Source organism: Rattus norvegicus, chromosome 11, assembly GCF_036323735.1.
Source record: "Rattus norvegicus strain BN/NHsdMcwi chromosome 11, GRCr8, whole genome shotgun sequence".
Lineage (NCBI taxonomy): Eukaryota > Metazoa > Chordata > Mammalia > Rodentia > Muridae > Rattus > Rattus norvegicus.
The window spans coordinates 65,650,355-65,667,972 of record NC_086029.1 but is presented as its reverse complement, the minus strand read 5'-3'; the positions used below and the strand labels follow the sequence as shown (position 1 = coordinate 65,667,972).

Below are 17,618 nucleotides of genomic sequence, written 5' to 3'. Positions count from 1 at the left end.
TGCAAATTTACTAAACTTTATTGTGGCAGAGATTGGGAGGGACAATAAAAAGATAAAATACTTAAGTTTACCCTAAAGGAAAGGGAAGAATAACAGGCACCCATGATCCTATCCCAGGAGGAGCATTGTATTATGGGAAGGTGACAGGCTGTAGCTTAAGGGAAGATGCAGTTTCAAATGCAAACCTATATGCTGCTTGCCACTTTTATCAAATTCTGACCTGCTCTTGTTTATATTTTGTAAATGAAATAATAATATCACCTACTGCCATGGTTGCTACAGGAATGCATGGGATAATTGGTTGTGATGAAATCAAAATAATCCTGTGTAAAATGAAATGTGTCTCTTAAAGCTACCTTTGGTAATCCAGAAGAAGGGAACAGATGAAGCAAAATTCTCTAGGGAAATATGGGATAAAGCAAGGGCAGGTTGTGATCCCAGAGGCCGTGAGTCCTGGTTCTGACAATGATGATGTCTAAAAGAGAAAATGTCTGTCATGAATGAATTGGGTGTAAGTGGCCCAGCAAACTTCTGCTGCAACCCTTTATACCTATGAAGTAGATGTTCAATGGCAGTTTTGTGTTGATTTATAGTTTTGCTAAACGGAAATGTTTCCTTTATTTGTTAATAAAGTTCTCAGTGTTTTTTGGTAGACTTAGATTTGTTTTGTGAGAACTCAACTACATTGTGAATTCTGCTTTGAAGTATCATGGCAGGTATTGAAAGCATATGAATAATAATAAATAATAATGATGGTAATAAAGAATCAAGGCTGTGGCCTATTGTTCTCCAACTCATAGTTGCTTGGCTACAAATGACAGTAGCATTCATATGTAGTCACAGGCACTGTTGAGAAGAAGAAAGAGTGACTGCGTGCTAGAGAAATGAAAAAGACTTTTGAAGGAGCAAGACCTATATTTGTCTTTTAAAATGGATACAGATTTTAAAAAAGGAAAAAAAAAATGAAGAGACAGTGGACCCCCTCCTCCCCCTCTCTCTGTCTGTCTCTGTTTCTATCTATATAGAGATAGATAGATAGGTAGATAGAGAGATAGATAGATAGATAGATAGATAGATAGATAGATAGATAGAGAGAGATGGATGGATGGATGGATGGATGGATGGATGGATGGATGGATGGACGGACAGACGGGTGGGTGGGTGGGTGGATAGACAGACAGAAAAACAGACAGATAGATAGATACGTGCATACACACTCATGCAGACAAAGTTTCCAAGCAAGACTTTCTATGTTTCTTCTATGGAATTTCTGGCTAAACTTTAGGTTACAACAGGAATGTTTATTACAAAAAAGTGAACTCTGACCCGTTAGCTCAGAATCCCATGGAGAAGGGTTTAGGAAGTCATACACCTGCTACTTTGAAACAGTAAGTAGGCAGAGCCTGCAGGAGGCTTTCACTCTGTTTTCCTTAGTCGTGGACTTTTCCTTTTCTCTTCCCCCTACCAAAACAAAACAAAACAAAACAAAAAAAACCAAAACAAAAAAAACCCTTATCAGACAATGATAACAACAGTAGGATCTCACTGCTTGGAAATAATACAAGAAGGAGATGAGGTAAATATTTGAGGGAAAGATTGTGCATGTGGTAAAGAGTGTGGAAATCTAAACAATACAAACAGCCTGAGAGCTTAGGATAGAGGAGAAGGGCCAGGGTGCTAACATGGACTTTGACATGTGTAACAGAAACATGTGTATAGAGAGTCTGTAGCCAAGGCAATAAGGAAGTTGATCTTTTGGCAGACAGAAACCCATCTTACAGAATTACCCTGAGTAATTCTGTCAGCAATCCTAGAGCAGCTAGAGCTGAGCCAAGACTCATTTTGGGGTTATTCACGCTTTGGGGGAACTAGGGTTTCCATGGGACCTGATATGTGGGGGCAGGGATCTGATGGTACATTAGATGGCTAAGTGGACATGTTGCATGGTAGGTAGGTCATGTTATGTGCTCAAGAGAAAGCGAGGCAAGGGGAAGGAGTTGTAATTTTAGGTAGGAAAGGAGCTCAAGGATGGCAGCAGGGCAGCAGTGAATGGAGGCGAGAAAACAAAACAAAACAAACAAACAAACAAAAAAAACCAAAAAAAACCCGAATGGGTCCAGGAGAAAAACCAAGTCCGCAGACAGAGAGAGCCAGAGGCCCCTGTGATCAGAGGGCGACTGACATATTGGCAGGGGGAAGGGGAAGGGGCAGGTGGCTGCAAAGCAGAAATGGAAGGAAAGGGACAGAGAACATGGGTCAGGTGGCTGGCTTGTACAAGGTCTTATGTTCCTCTTTCTCATCTGGTATGTTTTTGTTTGCAGAATTCGTATCACCAGATGGTGAGTATTTATTGTTTTGTTTATTAAAGATCTTTCTCATACAGTAGAAAATAGGCTGCAAACAGCAGGACTTTGAGCTTCACAGGGCTCGATTGCACTACAAACTCACCTTTAGTGGAAAAATGAACGTGTGAAAGGGAGGGGCCTGTGACAAAACATTAACTATGGAGAGGAAAAACAGCCTGTTGAATTGACAGAGGGACATTTACTTACCTGATATCTTTAAGTCCTTGACAATAACGTTAGGGGGAGGGGGAATGACACAAAGGAAGAGAAGGAAAGAAACCTTAAGGATGCCACCCAGTCCCCAAGTTTCTTAGCAACATTTAAATCAGGTTTTGCACAGTTTCTTCCCCATGTTCCTCCCCAATACAGTCCGGGCTTATTGGTCCTCTGACATAGAGACTTCACAGAGTGAGCAGCTGATCCTGTAACAGGCCCGCCTGGCAGGAATAAATACATTCTGAAGAGATTCATGCTTCCCTCTAGACCATCAGAAAGAATAGACTCCTGGAAATTTGAATTTCCCTAGAAATCTCCTGCTAAGAGAGAAAATGGCTAAAGCCCAGGGAAAATCCCCTGGGAAGGCTCAGCTCTTGGAGAAAGATTTAAAATTTGTCAAATAACCTTGAAGGAAAGATTCAGGGCCGAGACAGTGGGAGGCAGGGTATCCTACCTTGCTGGAGTGTTTAGTTATGTGATTTCATGCTTCCCGTTTTAAAGCCTCCCTTATGTCAGGACCCCAGAGATGAGCTTGGGGTGTGATCAGATCTCTTTGTTCTCCTTCATAATGTCGCTACATTGAAAAAAATCTCCTCCCCCCCTCTCTTTTTTTACTTTTCACTATTATTTTGGCCTTTCATTCTTTAACACCCCCCCCTTTCTCCCTGTCTCCTCTTTTTGTTGGTCGTTTTTTGTCTTTTGAGATAAGCTCTCACTATGTACCTTAGAGCAGGCTGGCCTTGAATTCATCCAGATTCTCCTTCCTGTGCCTCAGGTGGAATGCTGGTTTTAAAAGCATGCCCCAGCGCCTTTAGCATAATTTGGCCTTTTTCGGTGGCTTACTGAAAAAGACAGGTAGTCAAACCTAGGGAGAAAAATATAATTTTGGGGTGTCAACTACCTACAGCAAGTTGAGAGGAAAGATGACTGTTCTAGCAGCTGCTAGAGTCTTTGTTCTCAAGGACACTTTCCTAGTTTTCCCTTTTTGCTGGTTTTACCTCTGCTTATTAAAGCAGAACCAAACACAAACTTCAGAACTTTGTTTTGGAGTCTCAAGAAAGTCCAGCCCTTGGTAAGTTTCTCTTTGGTCAGTGTACTTCCAACACTGCTTCTTGGTTCGTGTTTGGGCTCTTTAAAGCAGTTTCATGATCTTCTGAACCATTTGGGGTGTCTGCCATTTGATGACTGGCTGTATCTCTTGGAGTTCTGCTATGTAAGGACTGTTATTGTTAAATCAAGACACATAAAAATCTCAGGTGTATTCAGAACCTGTACCTGCAGTGTTAATTCCAAAGATGCAAAGAGAAAGATCATCCACTCAAATCAACAGGACACAATTAATTAAAGCAAACAATTAATTAAGGCAATGCTTTTCATTCATGTACATGGGCTGCCTCCCCATAAGGCATGGTTTGAGATGTGAGGAAGACAAGGCTTTTACGGCTCAGGGACAGGGGAGTTTTAAATGGCAGATTTGGTGGGCAAAATAGGCAGGGTTACAGGAGTCAAACATAAGCATAATAAGTTGGTCATAACGACCTCCTGAAAGAAAGACATGATTGCAAAGTGGCCATAATAAAGTAGTTACATCAATCTTCAGAATCAATGGTGGGGTTGCAAGATGAGTTTGAAACAAAAACATGGTTGCCATTTCCTGGAGCACACAGTACAGAGCTATTTGTAGTTAAGGTTATAAATGGGATACAGCCCAATTCTTGAGACACAGAGATTTAATCATAAAGAGGAATGAGTCCGTTTGTCTTTACTACAAGATGGCTTTCAAGCCTAACCTGGAGGCAGGCTGGTTCATGATCGAAACCGTGACTGGGCCATTTTTGCAATTGGCCAGGGAAAGCACATTCCGTGATGAACGCACAGACTTGTGTCAGTGTTGACGTTTTTTTAAGTTTTCCATCAGAATAGATGCTGGGACATAATACATTGTGTTGTATGTCATGTCTTACAGTCCAGTATTTTAATATCTAAAGATGTTACAGGGGATTCTCAGTTTCTTTGGGGGTTCTTCGTCTTGAGGATATGGGAATTTGGAAATAGGACTCAGAAAGAAACTCGTGGGCCACTTAGTTTGAGAGAGAGCAAAACAGTTAGACTGGGGAGGGGAGTTTGTACAGTGTTTCATGGAGGAAAGAAGTCTTCAAAGTATGGGCAAGGATGCTCAATGTCGGCACAGACTGCTTGGGATTTAGATCCATAGGAAAAACAGAGTAAGGAAGAGGATGTGTCAGGCTTTCCTTGTTGCTGTTATTTATTTTTGTTCTCCTTTTCTTGGAGCGCAAGAGAAGAGTGCAAGTTTACCAGGAAAATTGCAAATAATTGCATTATGGGGAAGATCAGCAGTAGGGGATGCTACCACCACTGAGTACTTTGGAGCATCAAGTTGCCACCCCATATCTGAGCAATAGAATTCGGATTCTATTCATGCAGAAAAGATAAGTAGTTTTCCCTTAATGGGTCTTGGGCAAGCCCTAATACCTCCACCCTTCTTCCTTCCATGTGATATTTTGGATCTTGAGAAGGGGCTGTTGTCACTTTCCCTTCTGTATGTGGCTTTGTCAGGGAGATTCTACTTTCTTGGGGTCCAGCCTTTCTGTAGCGTTATATCCAATAAAGGGGACACACATTCTCTTTAGAATGTATTTCTTCCAGCGAGGCAGCCTGACCACAGAATTATGCTGATCCATTAAGTCCCACCCTGCTTGTGGCAGACAAAATTGAAGCTAAGGCATCTTTAAACTCATGCCAAGGTTGAATTGTAATCTCATTTACCATTTGGGAGGTGTTATCTGTCTTATAGTTTAAATAAAAATCTTAGCAGATATTTCCAAACTACCGAGTGCAAACCATAGTCCAGCTACTGAGGAAGGTAAGGAAACAATGAAAAGACAGATTTCTTGTGTCACCCTGAGCAAATTTGGACCTCTAAACAAAACTATATTGTAAGAGAAGGTAATGTCTTTCAGAAACAGATGTCTAGAATATTACTTAAAGACATGTAGGCAGTGAGTTAATTATTTTTTTCCTATATTTTAAATCTAAATGCTAAGGGAAATAAGCCGGGCATAGTGGCATATACCTTTAGTATTATTACTCAAGAGGCAGATGCAGGTGGGTGGATATTGAGTTCAAGATACCCTGATCTATATAAGTTCCACAGTGAAACATTGTCTCAAGAAACCAAATAAGCAAAGGAATAAATAAAATAGGTGTCTGAGGTTGTATTGCTTTCTAGTGGAGACAGCCCCAATAATACTGTATTCACAGTAGAATGAATGACAGAATAAAGAAAAAAAGCCCCCAATAACTTCATGAGCCTGTGTTGAGAACACTAATAAGATGAAGTCCCCCATGGGCCATGCTGCCACTGGGGGTCATGTTGATAAGAGTGACTTGTGTGGCTACCTGAGGCCATGTTGATGTCTGTGGTGCATGCTGCCACTGACAGCCATGACTGTGTCCTATTGCAGCTGGGGGTCCTGTTAGTATCTATGACCTGTGTTACCACCAAAGGCCACTGTCTGTGCTACCATGTGGAGCCATATTGATGTTTATTGGCCATGCTACCACTGGGGTGCAAATTGGTGTCCATGGCCCTTTTTGTCCAGGAGACTGTGTTGATGTCTTTGGCCTGTGCTGCCACAAGGACCATGATGGTGTCCATGATCCATGCTGATGAGCAGAGAGCCATGTTGATGTTTGTGATCTGTCTGACACCAGAGATCCTGCTAAGGTTCTTGGCACGTGATGATGCTGGAGACCATGTGGAAGTCCACGATCCATGCTTCTACTGAGTGTAAAGGGCAAGGAAGCTACTTTTGTCATGGTATTAATGACTGCAGACTCACAGTTGAGAAAAAGGGATGTAGAACTCTTCTGTGACAACCCCTATTCCCATTCTACAACCCACTACCCCCCAAAAAGTAACAGCCTAGAAAGGAAACCATTAAAGGTAACTCTTAAAAATTGTGATAAGGACATTGAAGTGTGGCTTTCCATAACTGAGGGATTCTGGCAGAGGTGCATGTGGGGAAGGACCCAGTGTTTTTTGTTTTTGTTTTTGTTTTTTTAAGCTGACCACTGGGTATTTGCCCATGCTCCAGATGGATAACACGTATTGGACTTGTAGAGTTTCTCCTCCTCCTCCTCCTCTTCCTCCTCCTCCTCCTCCTCCTCCTTTTTTTGGAGTAGGAAGGTTATAAGGATTGGGGTTGACCTGGGAGGACTGGTAAGTGAGTGAGATCGGGGTTCGTGATGTGAAATTCCTAAATAATCAATTAAAATATGCTTAAAGAAAAGCAACACTAACAAGAAGTGTTCTTTTGCTGGGTGTGTGCCAGTTTTGTTCAGAATGGATGCTTCCATTGGACAAGTTCTTGTCTTATTTCATCATATGCCAAGTCACCAGAGAAAATTGATACCCATGGACAGATTCACTCACACACTAGAATAAAGTGCTGGTATCCAATGGCAGACAAAGTTTTCCTAAGATTGTTTTATAGTCACTCTTAACTGTTGTGGAAAATATGCTACTTGTAACCTGCTCAAAGCTATTTAGTCTGACTATAGAGAAACTTAGTATCATGTAGCTTTTCTTTACACAGCAGAGAAAACCATTAATTTTGTGTGATGTCAGAAATATAGGAAGGCACACATTTGAAAGTCACTTTCAAGGTTGTCACAAAATGAGTCTCAGAAATGTGCATTTTCATTTCTTTTCCTGGAGAATTCAGATAGTTACAGTGTAAGCGTGAAAATATTTTAAATGCACCACAGTAGCTGAAAAGCAACTGTTTCCCCTGCCTGGGAGGCTCTTCTTTCTGTTTGAATGGAATAGCAAGGGCAGTGATGGACAGCTCTAGTTGCTCAGTTGCTAGGCTACATGTGTGCCTATTAACCTGCTTAGAGACAGTGAGGTTTCCAGAGTGTTGTGCAGGAATCCACCTTTGTTTCCAGGTAGAGGGGAAAAGGCCGTTTGACGTCCTCTTCTGGGCAAGTTTGGTTAGCAGGTGTGTGTGGATGAGGAAGGCTAAGGAAACTCTCAGGATAGAGGATCTTCAGAAAGCAAGCTGCGCCCCACACCTCACCTCAGGTGTCTAGTGTGCATGGAGTAGGGCTGGAGTCTCCAGAACAAAAGGCAGGGCAGAGCTTGGGTGGAACTTTTGCCTTCTTTCTGTTTTCCCAATCTTTTATGTTGTTAATTTTTAACTGCTTAGTTTTTCTATCTTGATAAAATGTGCAACATATTTAAAGGCTTCGTACTGAGTTTTGTTTTTCCTTCAAGGTCACATTCATATTTCTCTCACCTTCCCCCATGCCCTTCCCCCTTCCCCTTGTCTCCCCCTCCTTCCTCTTGCCCCTCCCCCCTTTCCCCATTCCCCTCATCTCATCTATAGAACTGCCTTCTGGAAGTGTAAACTTGTTTCCAGTGAGCCCTGTCACTGGGATCCTGGAGAATCTCCAATATGATGATTACGAATTTAAGGAATGGTATTCCTCTCCCACCCTCACATATCTCCTCCATAGAGACTCTGCCCGCCTCTGTCTCTGGAGTACTAGAATTAGTACCCACCCCAGCAAACAGCCTCCATCATTTTCTCCCACTGAGCTCCTACTTCGTCTTAGCTGTGTCATCAACCTCTCCCAAACTGCACACTTATTCCCAGTGAGTCAAATACTTGATTCATGTGCTGCAGATACTATTAAAGCCATATATAAGATCAATTTTAGAAATAAATAGGTCTTCTTAAAAGCCTGTAGTGATACTAGGAGTGAGTGAACCATTGCAAAGGTGGTTGTCCTGGATGGCCCCACCAGTATGGCCGTCTCCAGTGACCATTCACTGCCTCAGATCATACTTTGGCGCTGATATCCTCATGGTCTCCTGTGTGTGGCGTGAGTGCTGGTTTTCAAGCATTTGACTCTTTTCTATGTCCTATGTGTTTGCACAGTTTTAAATGTGGAACTTGTTTTTCAGGTTTGGGATAAAAGCAGCACCAAGGTCTCACCGAAACAAGAAAAAGAGGAAGTAGCCCTGGCAAAGACAGGTAAAAGAGTAGAGGGCTCTAGTTTGATGCTGTTTTCAGTCTTTGACTGCCTGGGACAGCAATTTGGACTTGAATAAGCTTCTTCTAGAGCAGCAGTTCTCAACCTATGAGTCAAGACCCCTTTGGGGTTGCATATCGTATCTTACATATCAGATACATTATGATTCATAACTCACAAATTACAGTTAGGAAGCAACAATGAAATAATTTTATGGTTGGGGTCACCACATGAGGAACTCAACATTAGGAAGGTTCAGATCCACTGTTCTAGAGGAAGGAGAAAGGATAAAAGGTGAATATACTTTGACAGCACAGAGAGAGGCCTCCTGGCTGGGAACAGTGTCCTCCACACTGCCACACTGTCTTTAACTCCCACAGGCTTGAGCCAGGCCACATCGAATTCTCTTTGGAAAATAGTTTTTGTTGGGATTGAGACCTGGAGCAGAAGGCTGAGGTACATATTTTACATATCAAAGTGACCTGGCCTTCAAGGTCTCCCAGCATCCCTCAGAACCTACATGTTACACGGTATAGCTGGCACAGCTATCCTCTGCCCTGAACTCCAGCAGAGACACTGGGTATCCCCATCCCACCCCACCCCCACCCCACCCCACCCCGTTTATCTGTGTCTTTCTGTGTTCCTAAATCTCTCTCTATCTCTGTACATGCTCTCTCTCTCTCTCTCTCTCTCTCTCTCTCCCTCCCTCCCTTCCTCCCTCTCTCTCTCTCTCCCCCCCTCTTTCTCTCCCCCCTCCTCCCCAGTCTGTCCTCCCCATGGTAACTTCACTGATCCCGTCTCACCAGAGAGCTGCTTCCCCATAAACCTGCCTTTTATGTACTTTACTCTGGCTCTACTCATGTCGTCAGTGGAAAATAACAATGTTCATAATCTTTTTTAAAATTATAGAGTTTTCCCAAGGCTTCAATCTCCTTCCTGCTTTCATGATTTCTCTGAGACCCCCAAGAAAGTCTCAGCAAATCTATTCATTATTTAGTTCATAATCATGTGATGTAATGCATTTCAGGCAAGATTTGAACTTAAGCAAAAAGAGTTGTCATCTAACAATGTTCAAGCCAGAAAAAATCTCCTGGACAGTTTTCCCTGGGTAAACCTTTATCCTTCTTAGTGGCCATTCTCCGTTGGTACAGTATTTAGGCCCCATTCTAAGGCTTCCATTGAGCCTTCCGTTCTCTTTAATACTCTGTCACTGGCTCCAGGCAACACACACAGTACTTTCACTGTCACTGTCAGTGTCTTCAACTTTGGTTGTTTTGTTTTTGTTTTGAGACAGGGTCTCACTATGTAGGCCTGGCTGGCCTGGAATAAGCTGTGAGAAGAGGCTAGCCTCAGATACAGAGCCCTATTTGCCTCTACCTCCTGAGTGCTGAGATTAAAGATGTACATTACCATGACCAGCAATTGTCCTTATTGTAAACTAAGTTTCAAAGTCTTTCTTAGTCTCCTTCCTTGGTGACCCTCAACCAACATGCTTGACTTTGTCATTCCTAGCACTTTTTTTTTCTCGTTTTCTCTTCCATCCACACCATCAATTTGTTGTCATTTTCCTCAGCAACAACTTCTTCCTGGCATCCTCTGCTGCTTCTATAACCTTATCAGCTATTTACTCACAACTTCACCTTCATCAGTGAGGCCTAAGACATCACATTTTTCCTTTTTATCTTAATTAGAATAATTTTTAATTCTATAATAAGGAATCTGGGGGGAGGTAATGGTCTCTTAATTTTAACGCCAACATATGAATTTTAGTGCTGGTTTTTTACAGACATTTCCAACCTCTACTTTGTCATCAAATGTAGTTCCTATTGGTGATACAAAAATTAGTAATAAAATTTTGATCTTAAAATTCATATTTAACTTCAAATATTCATTCTAGGTTTGGCCAGAATGAATTTTGAAATATTTCCAATGATTGTAATTATGGACTAGTTGAGTGCTGTTAAATTGCTTGACTTTGAATACAAGTCATCAGGCAAAGCCAGTGGTGCCAACCATGCGCTTGGAGAGCCTGTCCATCAATTAGTTTCTTTTATGTTTTCCTTAAGGGTAGTTGGCAGTTTCTCATCATTTACCCATCATCTAAACCTTCCCCTGTTGCTCTCTCATTCTATGGTGGCCTTCAGTAGCAATAAACAATGTTAGTGGTTAATTCTATGAAACAAAAGTACCAGGACAGTTATAACGAAGAATTACTGAGCGGGATGGAAGCAACACGCTCAACCACTTCATGAGTCACAATGCAATTCCCCACACAAATTGTAGACTAAAATGGCCACCCTCTCTCAAACTATACTTCTAAGTTCTCTTGAATCAACAGATCTTTTAGAAACTGCAGGTTTAAAGTTCAGTCTCTACTGGAGACTCAGTTTTCATCCAGACTCATCAGAACTCTTTGAACCTGAATCACAAGGAGAGAGGGGCATGGGAAAGGAAGGACAGGTGGGTTATCTTAGGGAAAGGTGGAGTGAGAGGTGATTTGAGCAGGCTGTATCAGCTTTCCACATACTTGCAACCAGCATAGTAAAAATTACAGAAAAGAGGTTGTAGAAGTTCTTAGATTATTATTACACTTATATATACTTCATTAAAAGTATTATAAATTACCTTAAGAATGTGTTATAAATTGCCTTGAAATTGGCATAATTTACAAGTGGATGTTTAATACATATCCAAATTTTACACAGTTAGTTAATGAGCCAGCATTTTCTTTCTTTTATTGGTATAATTTATGGTATGATCATAAGCCTGATATTTTGTCTGTTTTTTTTTTTTTTTTTTTTTTTGTGAAGACAAACAAGAGCTGTGTGATGATGCTCCAATAGTGAAAAGAAATTCTTCAGCACTTAACTGGAAAAGGTGTGTATACTATAATTATACAGATTACAAATGAGTGTAATTACACTGCTCAAAAGTAATTATCAATGTGTAAGTAGAAAAAGACAGAAAATAATAGCAACAAAGGCAATTAAGAATGACACCCAGTCTTACAACACAGATCCGAAAGGATAGAAATTCTCCTTTTCCACAGACATTTTCTTTTCTTTTGTGAGGATTTGGGAATAGTGAAAGGGAGCAAGCTTCACTTCCTGTTCACAATAGCTAACCATCTCAAATTACTGGATTGTGTCCAAAGAAGTGGGAGTCACACACACACACACACACACACACACACACACACACACACACACACACAAGGGGAAAGTGAGAAGTCATAGAACTAGTGTTTTTCTGTGTAGCTCATTAACTTATTGTCAAACATACTGGTAATTATTATAATCCTTTCATTCTGGAATTTCCTTAGCATGAGAACTCTGCCATTCTGAAAACCAGCTAGATATTGTAGATATACATAGTGGGATTAAAAGGCTGTTCTTGAGAAAGCAGGCTCTTCTCCTGTACTCGCCCCCATATCTTGCTGATTCTACATTCACCCATCTATCCCCTGCAGTGCATTGAATTAAAGGCAAAGGAGACAGCAGAGCTGTTTTTCTGACATCACTTTAGCATACTTGTCCAATTCTGCCTGGCTACTCAAAAGCCTGCCATAGCCCTGTCACTTTGACGGGGACATTTAAATTTCCCTATGGCACACATCACCCTTACTGTATACCTCCTTTTAGCCTCTACTTCGTTTCCCAGGAGTTCTAAATTATTTATGATGTAGTCATCCTTCCCTGTCTGTACTTAGATACGTGGCTGTCCTCTGCCAGAGTGTGTACCCCTTGCATTATAGTTGGGTCTCAAGTCAACGTTCTCTTCCTTGGGGCCTCCGACTGTCCTAGGCAGATGTGGATATCCACAGAGCCCCTGCTTCAGTGCCAAGGTACATGGCAATTCCTTCAGCTTCCAGGGGTATTCGCTAAATACTTCACCAGCTCCATTCTACCCTGCTTGGCTGTTTCCTGCCCTTTCCATGAGAAATAAACCTAACTCCGTGAGAATACAATCTGCCTTTTCATACCCGTGTCTCTAAGTAGCTAGACAGATGCCTAGCCATAGTGGGCACTTGATGTTTATTTGAATAAATGATGTAGTTTTCTACCAGTTCTGTTCCCAGGCCTTGTCATGAATAAGACTTTAATATGGAATCATTTGTTAAAATGTTAAGTTAAATCTCTCTCTCTCTCTCTCTCTCTCTCTCTCTCTCTCTCTCTCTCTGTCTCTCTCTCTCTGTGTGTGTGTGTGTGTGTGTGTGTGTGTGTGTGTGTGTGTGTGTGTGTATTATGTGAGTGTATGAGTTTAGTTCTTGAAGTTCATTTTAACACAGTTGACCCAGACTCGGTGGTGGTGGTGCATGCCTTTAATCCCAGCCTTTGGGAGGCACAGGCAAGCAGATCTCTTGAATTGGAGGACAGCCTGGTCTACAGATCCAATTTCAGGGTAACCAGGGCTACACAAAGAAACTTTGTCTCAGGAAGGAAGGTAGGAAGGAAGGTAGGAAGGAAGGAAGGAAGGAAGGAAGGAAGGAAGGAAGGAAGGAAACACAATAAACACAAACAAACAAATGAAAAAAAACAAAAATAAAAAATCCCAAGCAACCAAAGAAACAGAAAGCCCTGTTGACTTAGTATAAAATGAATGTTAGAACTATAGTCAAACTAAAACAATCAATGGAAGAAATTGATTAAATCCTGAAGTGATGGTTCCTATGATAAAGGTGGTTATAATAACTAGTTATTAGATACTGTTTGCTGAGCACTTAATACTCAGTACTGAACTGAACTAGTTATACATTTCATTTAATCCTCAGTATACTAATGTGAGGTATGCCCCATTATTAGTTGTTTCTCCTAGTGCTTATGGATGCTAGTCAGGCATTGTACAACTGAGAACTGTCTCCAGCCCGGTGAACATTTGACAGAAGAAATGCTGTCCTGGGACCTGACCTAAAATATTTTACCCTTACTGTCAACATCAGAGACAATTTCTAGCAACTTTGAAATGCTTTTTAAAAATCTTAAAATGTCAATATAAAGGAGATTACTATTAATGATCATTTGGACATTGTGTATATACTCTTTAACAGATGACTAAGCATTAGTTTATATAATATTCATCATCTTAACAGTCTGCTTAATGCTAAAAAACACTTGACAGTAGTCAAGGCGCCTCCCTTGTTATATAAATTATTACCCCATTCTTAAAGGCCTTTCGCATATAATCAGACAAAACTCTTTGAAGCAGAGGTTTATAGGTATCAGTGTGAAAGAATTTTAAAAAAATCTTGCTACTTGAAAATAAAACTGCCTCATCTGCCCTCTCTACCCATCTGCTCTCTGCCATCTGCCCCATTCCACCAACTTTGGTGTCTTGTTCTGTTGTGTGGTTCCCACCATGCCTAAAGCTTTGGTCTTGTCTCATGCTTCACTCTTTCATGCACCCCCACATGACTGATACCCCAGGTCATTAACTCTTCCCCTGGGACATTCTTCCCTCAGATCTTCACTAGGAATTTCTCCTTCCACCTTTGGCCCTTCCACAGTTTGTTGTTGTGCATCTTTGCAAGTATAACCTGGAACTTAAGTCCTGTAGAGAAGTGAGCGGTATATGACTCTGTATTGCTGACTAGGTGTGATAGCAGACACCTAGAATCCCAGCACTTGAGAAGTGGGCAGAAAGATCAGGAGTTCAAGACCATCATCTATATAGTGAGTTTAAGACCAATCTGGTCTAGATAAGATACTATCTCAAGCAATCCTAAATAATTACTGAATTATCATAAATTTTGTTTAATTAATGCTATCCTATAAGCTTGAAGCATGCATGAAAATAAATTATTATTACTATAAGAGTCTTACATAATCACACACATGGAAACACTGAGTATTACATTGGTGCCTGTCCTTCCTTTCGCTGTGTATTAAACAACTCATGGGAATGTTCTGAAATGGATGGAATCTAACGTTCTTGACGTCATAAATGCCAGCTTGACCGGAGTACAAATGGAAGATTTAAGTCCACATTCTGGACACAAAGTCAGCTCTGTGAATAGTGATTGTCAGCTGCTCTCTTCATTGATGCCTTCTCGAAGCACGTCTGTGGAGGAAACAGCAAGAAAACTGCTGTCTAAATTAAGGTAAAAATAATTTCTAATTTTCCCATGTGCTGCATTGAATGTTTGAAGTAATAGTGACAACCCTATTTTGTTTTATATTGGTTTCCTGCCAATTGGGGATATTTTTGAATACTTTCAGTGGAATGATTTTTATGACCTATTTCCATAACCATATTCAGTTAGATACACCACAAGTTAATAGTCCCTTGAAAGATACTTGTGGTCACTAACTGCCTCTTGTTATGTGGCCCAGCAGTATGATGGATATACACACACAGACTACTTTTTTCCTTGAATGTAATAAAGAAGGTTTTTATTGAATTTCATACTTTTTTTCTACTCACAAAGACATGCATGACATTCTCATGGTTTTTAAAAAGTATTTTTGTGGTTTTAGATATGGAACTTACAGAAGAAAACTGAGTTTCACTCTGGTCATTTACTCAAAGACTTTAGATGTCATAATCTCAGCTCTTAGAGGAGAAACTGGGAAGAAGTGATGATTCTGGGATTTTCTAAATGGGGCAGATACAGGAGTTGGTTTTTCTGTCCATACTGTCAATGGAAGGCCGTTGAGAAGTGTACTCTCAGAAAGCTGTCATAGGGAGGGCACGGTAGGAGCAAGAGTCCAGTTCACTTAGTGAGCACCATTGATTTTGTTGGGTTCAAGGACTTGTTGAGTTAGGTGAGGGGGCTTTGAACCAGGAAGAGCACAAAACCCACCCTCCCTGGAGTAACAGTCCCCTAAGGCCTTGATTTTCTTAGCAACTGGATGAATTCTCTTGAAGATGGGAGTTCTCAAAGAGTAGACAGTAGAAGGACAGGAGGAAAGGAAGAAAAGCCAGTCATGGCCTCTGCTAACACCCAGGTGCTATCCTGTGTGTGAAAGGAGGTGGAGAGCCACTGTAGACATAGAGTACCTGTGGCAGCATTAGGGGCGGGAGGGCCACATTGACTTGGATGTGGAGGTTGTCCTTCAGGAGTCATGTCTAACCGCAATCCTGCTCCAGATTAAGGGCATTTGGTTTTATGTAATGGGACAAGATTGATGGAATGGTAAACCACTAGCGCTAAGTTCCTCATTTGCTATGTTAAGCACCCATTGTGCCTGAGTTGGCAGTCCTACAGTCATCTAGAAAGGAGACAGGAATAGGGCACACCCAACTGGGTACAGATGTTATAAAACTGTAAAGGTCACTAGTCAAGTGACTTTGGATGGATGGATGGATGAATGGGTGTCTGTATCATATTGTTAAGCCTGCCAGTGGAATGTCTGAAGAATGAGTTCTCCCTACAGTGTTTTATCCTTTGTCAGCATTTTCCAGAGGACCATTTATTTCTTACCCTTTGCTTTGTAGTTAACTGGCTGTGGATTTAATCAGGTTTATTTACTGATATTAAGTTCAGGGCATATCAACTGTTACTAAAACTTGATAATATGCAATCAATTACATTCATATGTATATAAATATAAGTATATATATGTAAACATATGTATGTATGTATATATACCTGTATATATCTGAATAAATATGTGAAGATCATTTAAAATATGTGGATATGATTATATAATATGTGATTTGGGACATTGCTGAAAACAAACCAGAGTTTCTTGATAGCGATAGTTATTATTTTGTGCCTTTATAATGTTTTGGATATCCATCCAAGAGCTATTATGAATTAAAACCACAAAGAGGTGAATATCTTTCTTGGCGCTCTACAGCGAGACTAGGAAAGATCTGCCTGAGTGTGTTGTAGCAGAAGTTGAATGTATTGTTATTTAACTTTTTTTTCTGCTTGCATAAACATTCTTTTCAGATTCGCCATCTTCTCTATTTTTCACTTGGCTAGTCTTTTCATGTCAGTGCCACACTGGTACTACTAACTTTAACTTAGAGTTCCATGTGCTCAAAAGGGGGCAATGCAATTGAGTTTACTAACGTTAAACTGCATCCACTTCTACTGTTGGCCACCAATGGCGAAGTAAACCTTCCCAGAAACCCTCTCCCTAGCGAACACAGACCCATCAGTGCCCAGAATCATCATATAAAGCACTGAATCCTAGGGTGTTTTTTGGCATGTTTGCAGGCACAAATCCATTAGGGGTCCCCAATGGATTAGAAACTGGCTGTGTCTGGTAAAGGAAACCTGAAGTTGGATTGGCTGAGAAAGGTTAGATAAGATAAACCCTGGAACAAAAGAAAAATCCTTAAAGAATACCATAGGAGAAAGGGACCCATGCCTGTAACTGAGGGGGGTTTTAAGGCTTGTTAAATAGTTATAATCAGAACTTACAGGTATGAGCTTTTGTTATTTTTTTCCTTTTTTTGTGTTTGACTCTGCGGGGGCAGTGAATTAATTTTGCAAAAAAATGAGGTTCGGGTGTGTGTGTTTAGAGACTGCATATTGTTGTATCACTTATCTTTCTGTCTAGTCAGTCTGGGGAACAGAATTCCCAAAGGAGGAGGCATTTAGCCACAACTTGCTTTAGAAAGGCACAAAAGGCATCAGAACACACACACACACACACACACACACACACACACACTCTCTCTCTCTCTCTCTCTCTCTCTCTCTCTCTCTCTCTCTCTCTCTCTTAAGATATGCTGGCCATACATTTCTAGATTCTGTTTTCCTAGAAATAAAATATGTATCATGAATATAATTTATCCCAGAAAAATATTATACATTCTGACAAAATAAAAGATCTTCAGACCAGGCAACATCATGGTCTGGGAAAACTAAAATCCATATGTGATTTCTGTTTTGTTCTTCTTTGAGACATGATGCTCTTGAAGTCAGTCTTCCTGCCTCAGTTTCCCAAGTGTTAGGATTAAAGGTTGTGTTTCTACCTTGGGCCCTTCTGTAAATTTTAAGAATAGCCCCGCAGACTCTAATGAAGGAAATTGCTTTGGGTAGTT

At 40.8% G+C, this 17,618-nt stretch overlaps 1 protein-coding gene across 1 annotated transcript in view; it reads left to right on the top strand.

The window, feature by feature from the left end:
* Morc1 (MORC family CW-type zinc finger 1) overlaps window positions 1-17,618 on the top strand; it is a 205,472-nt gene that overhangs the window by 179,285 nt on the left and 8,569 nt on the right. Inside the window, exons 21-23 of the mRNA NM_001172090.1 lie at window positions 8,554-8,623; window positions 11,432-11,498; window positions 14,569-14,718. Coding sequence (NP_001165561.1) covers window positions 8,554-8,623; window positions 11,432-11,498; window positions 14,569-14,718 — 287 coding nt within the window. The remainder of the gene's footprint in view (window positions 1-8,553; window positions 8,624-11,431; window positions 11,499-14,568; window positions 14,719-17,618) is intronic.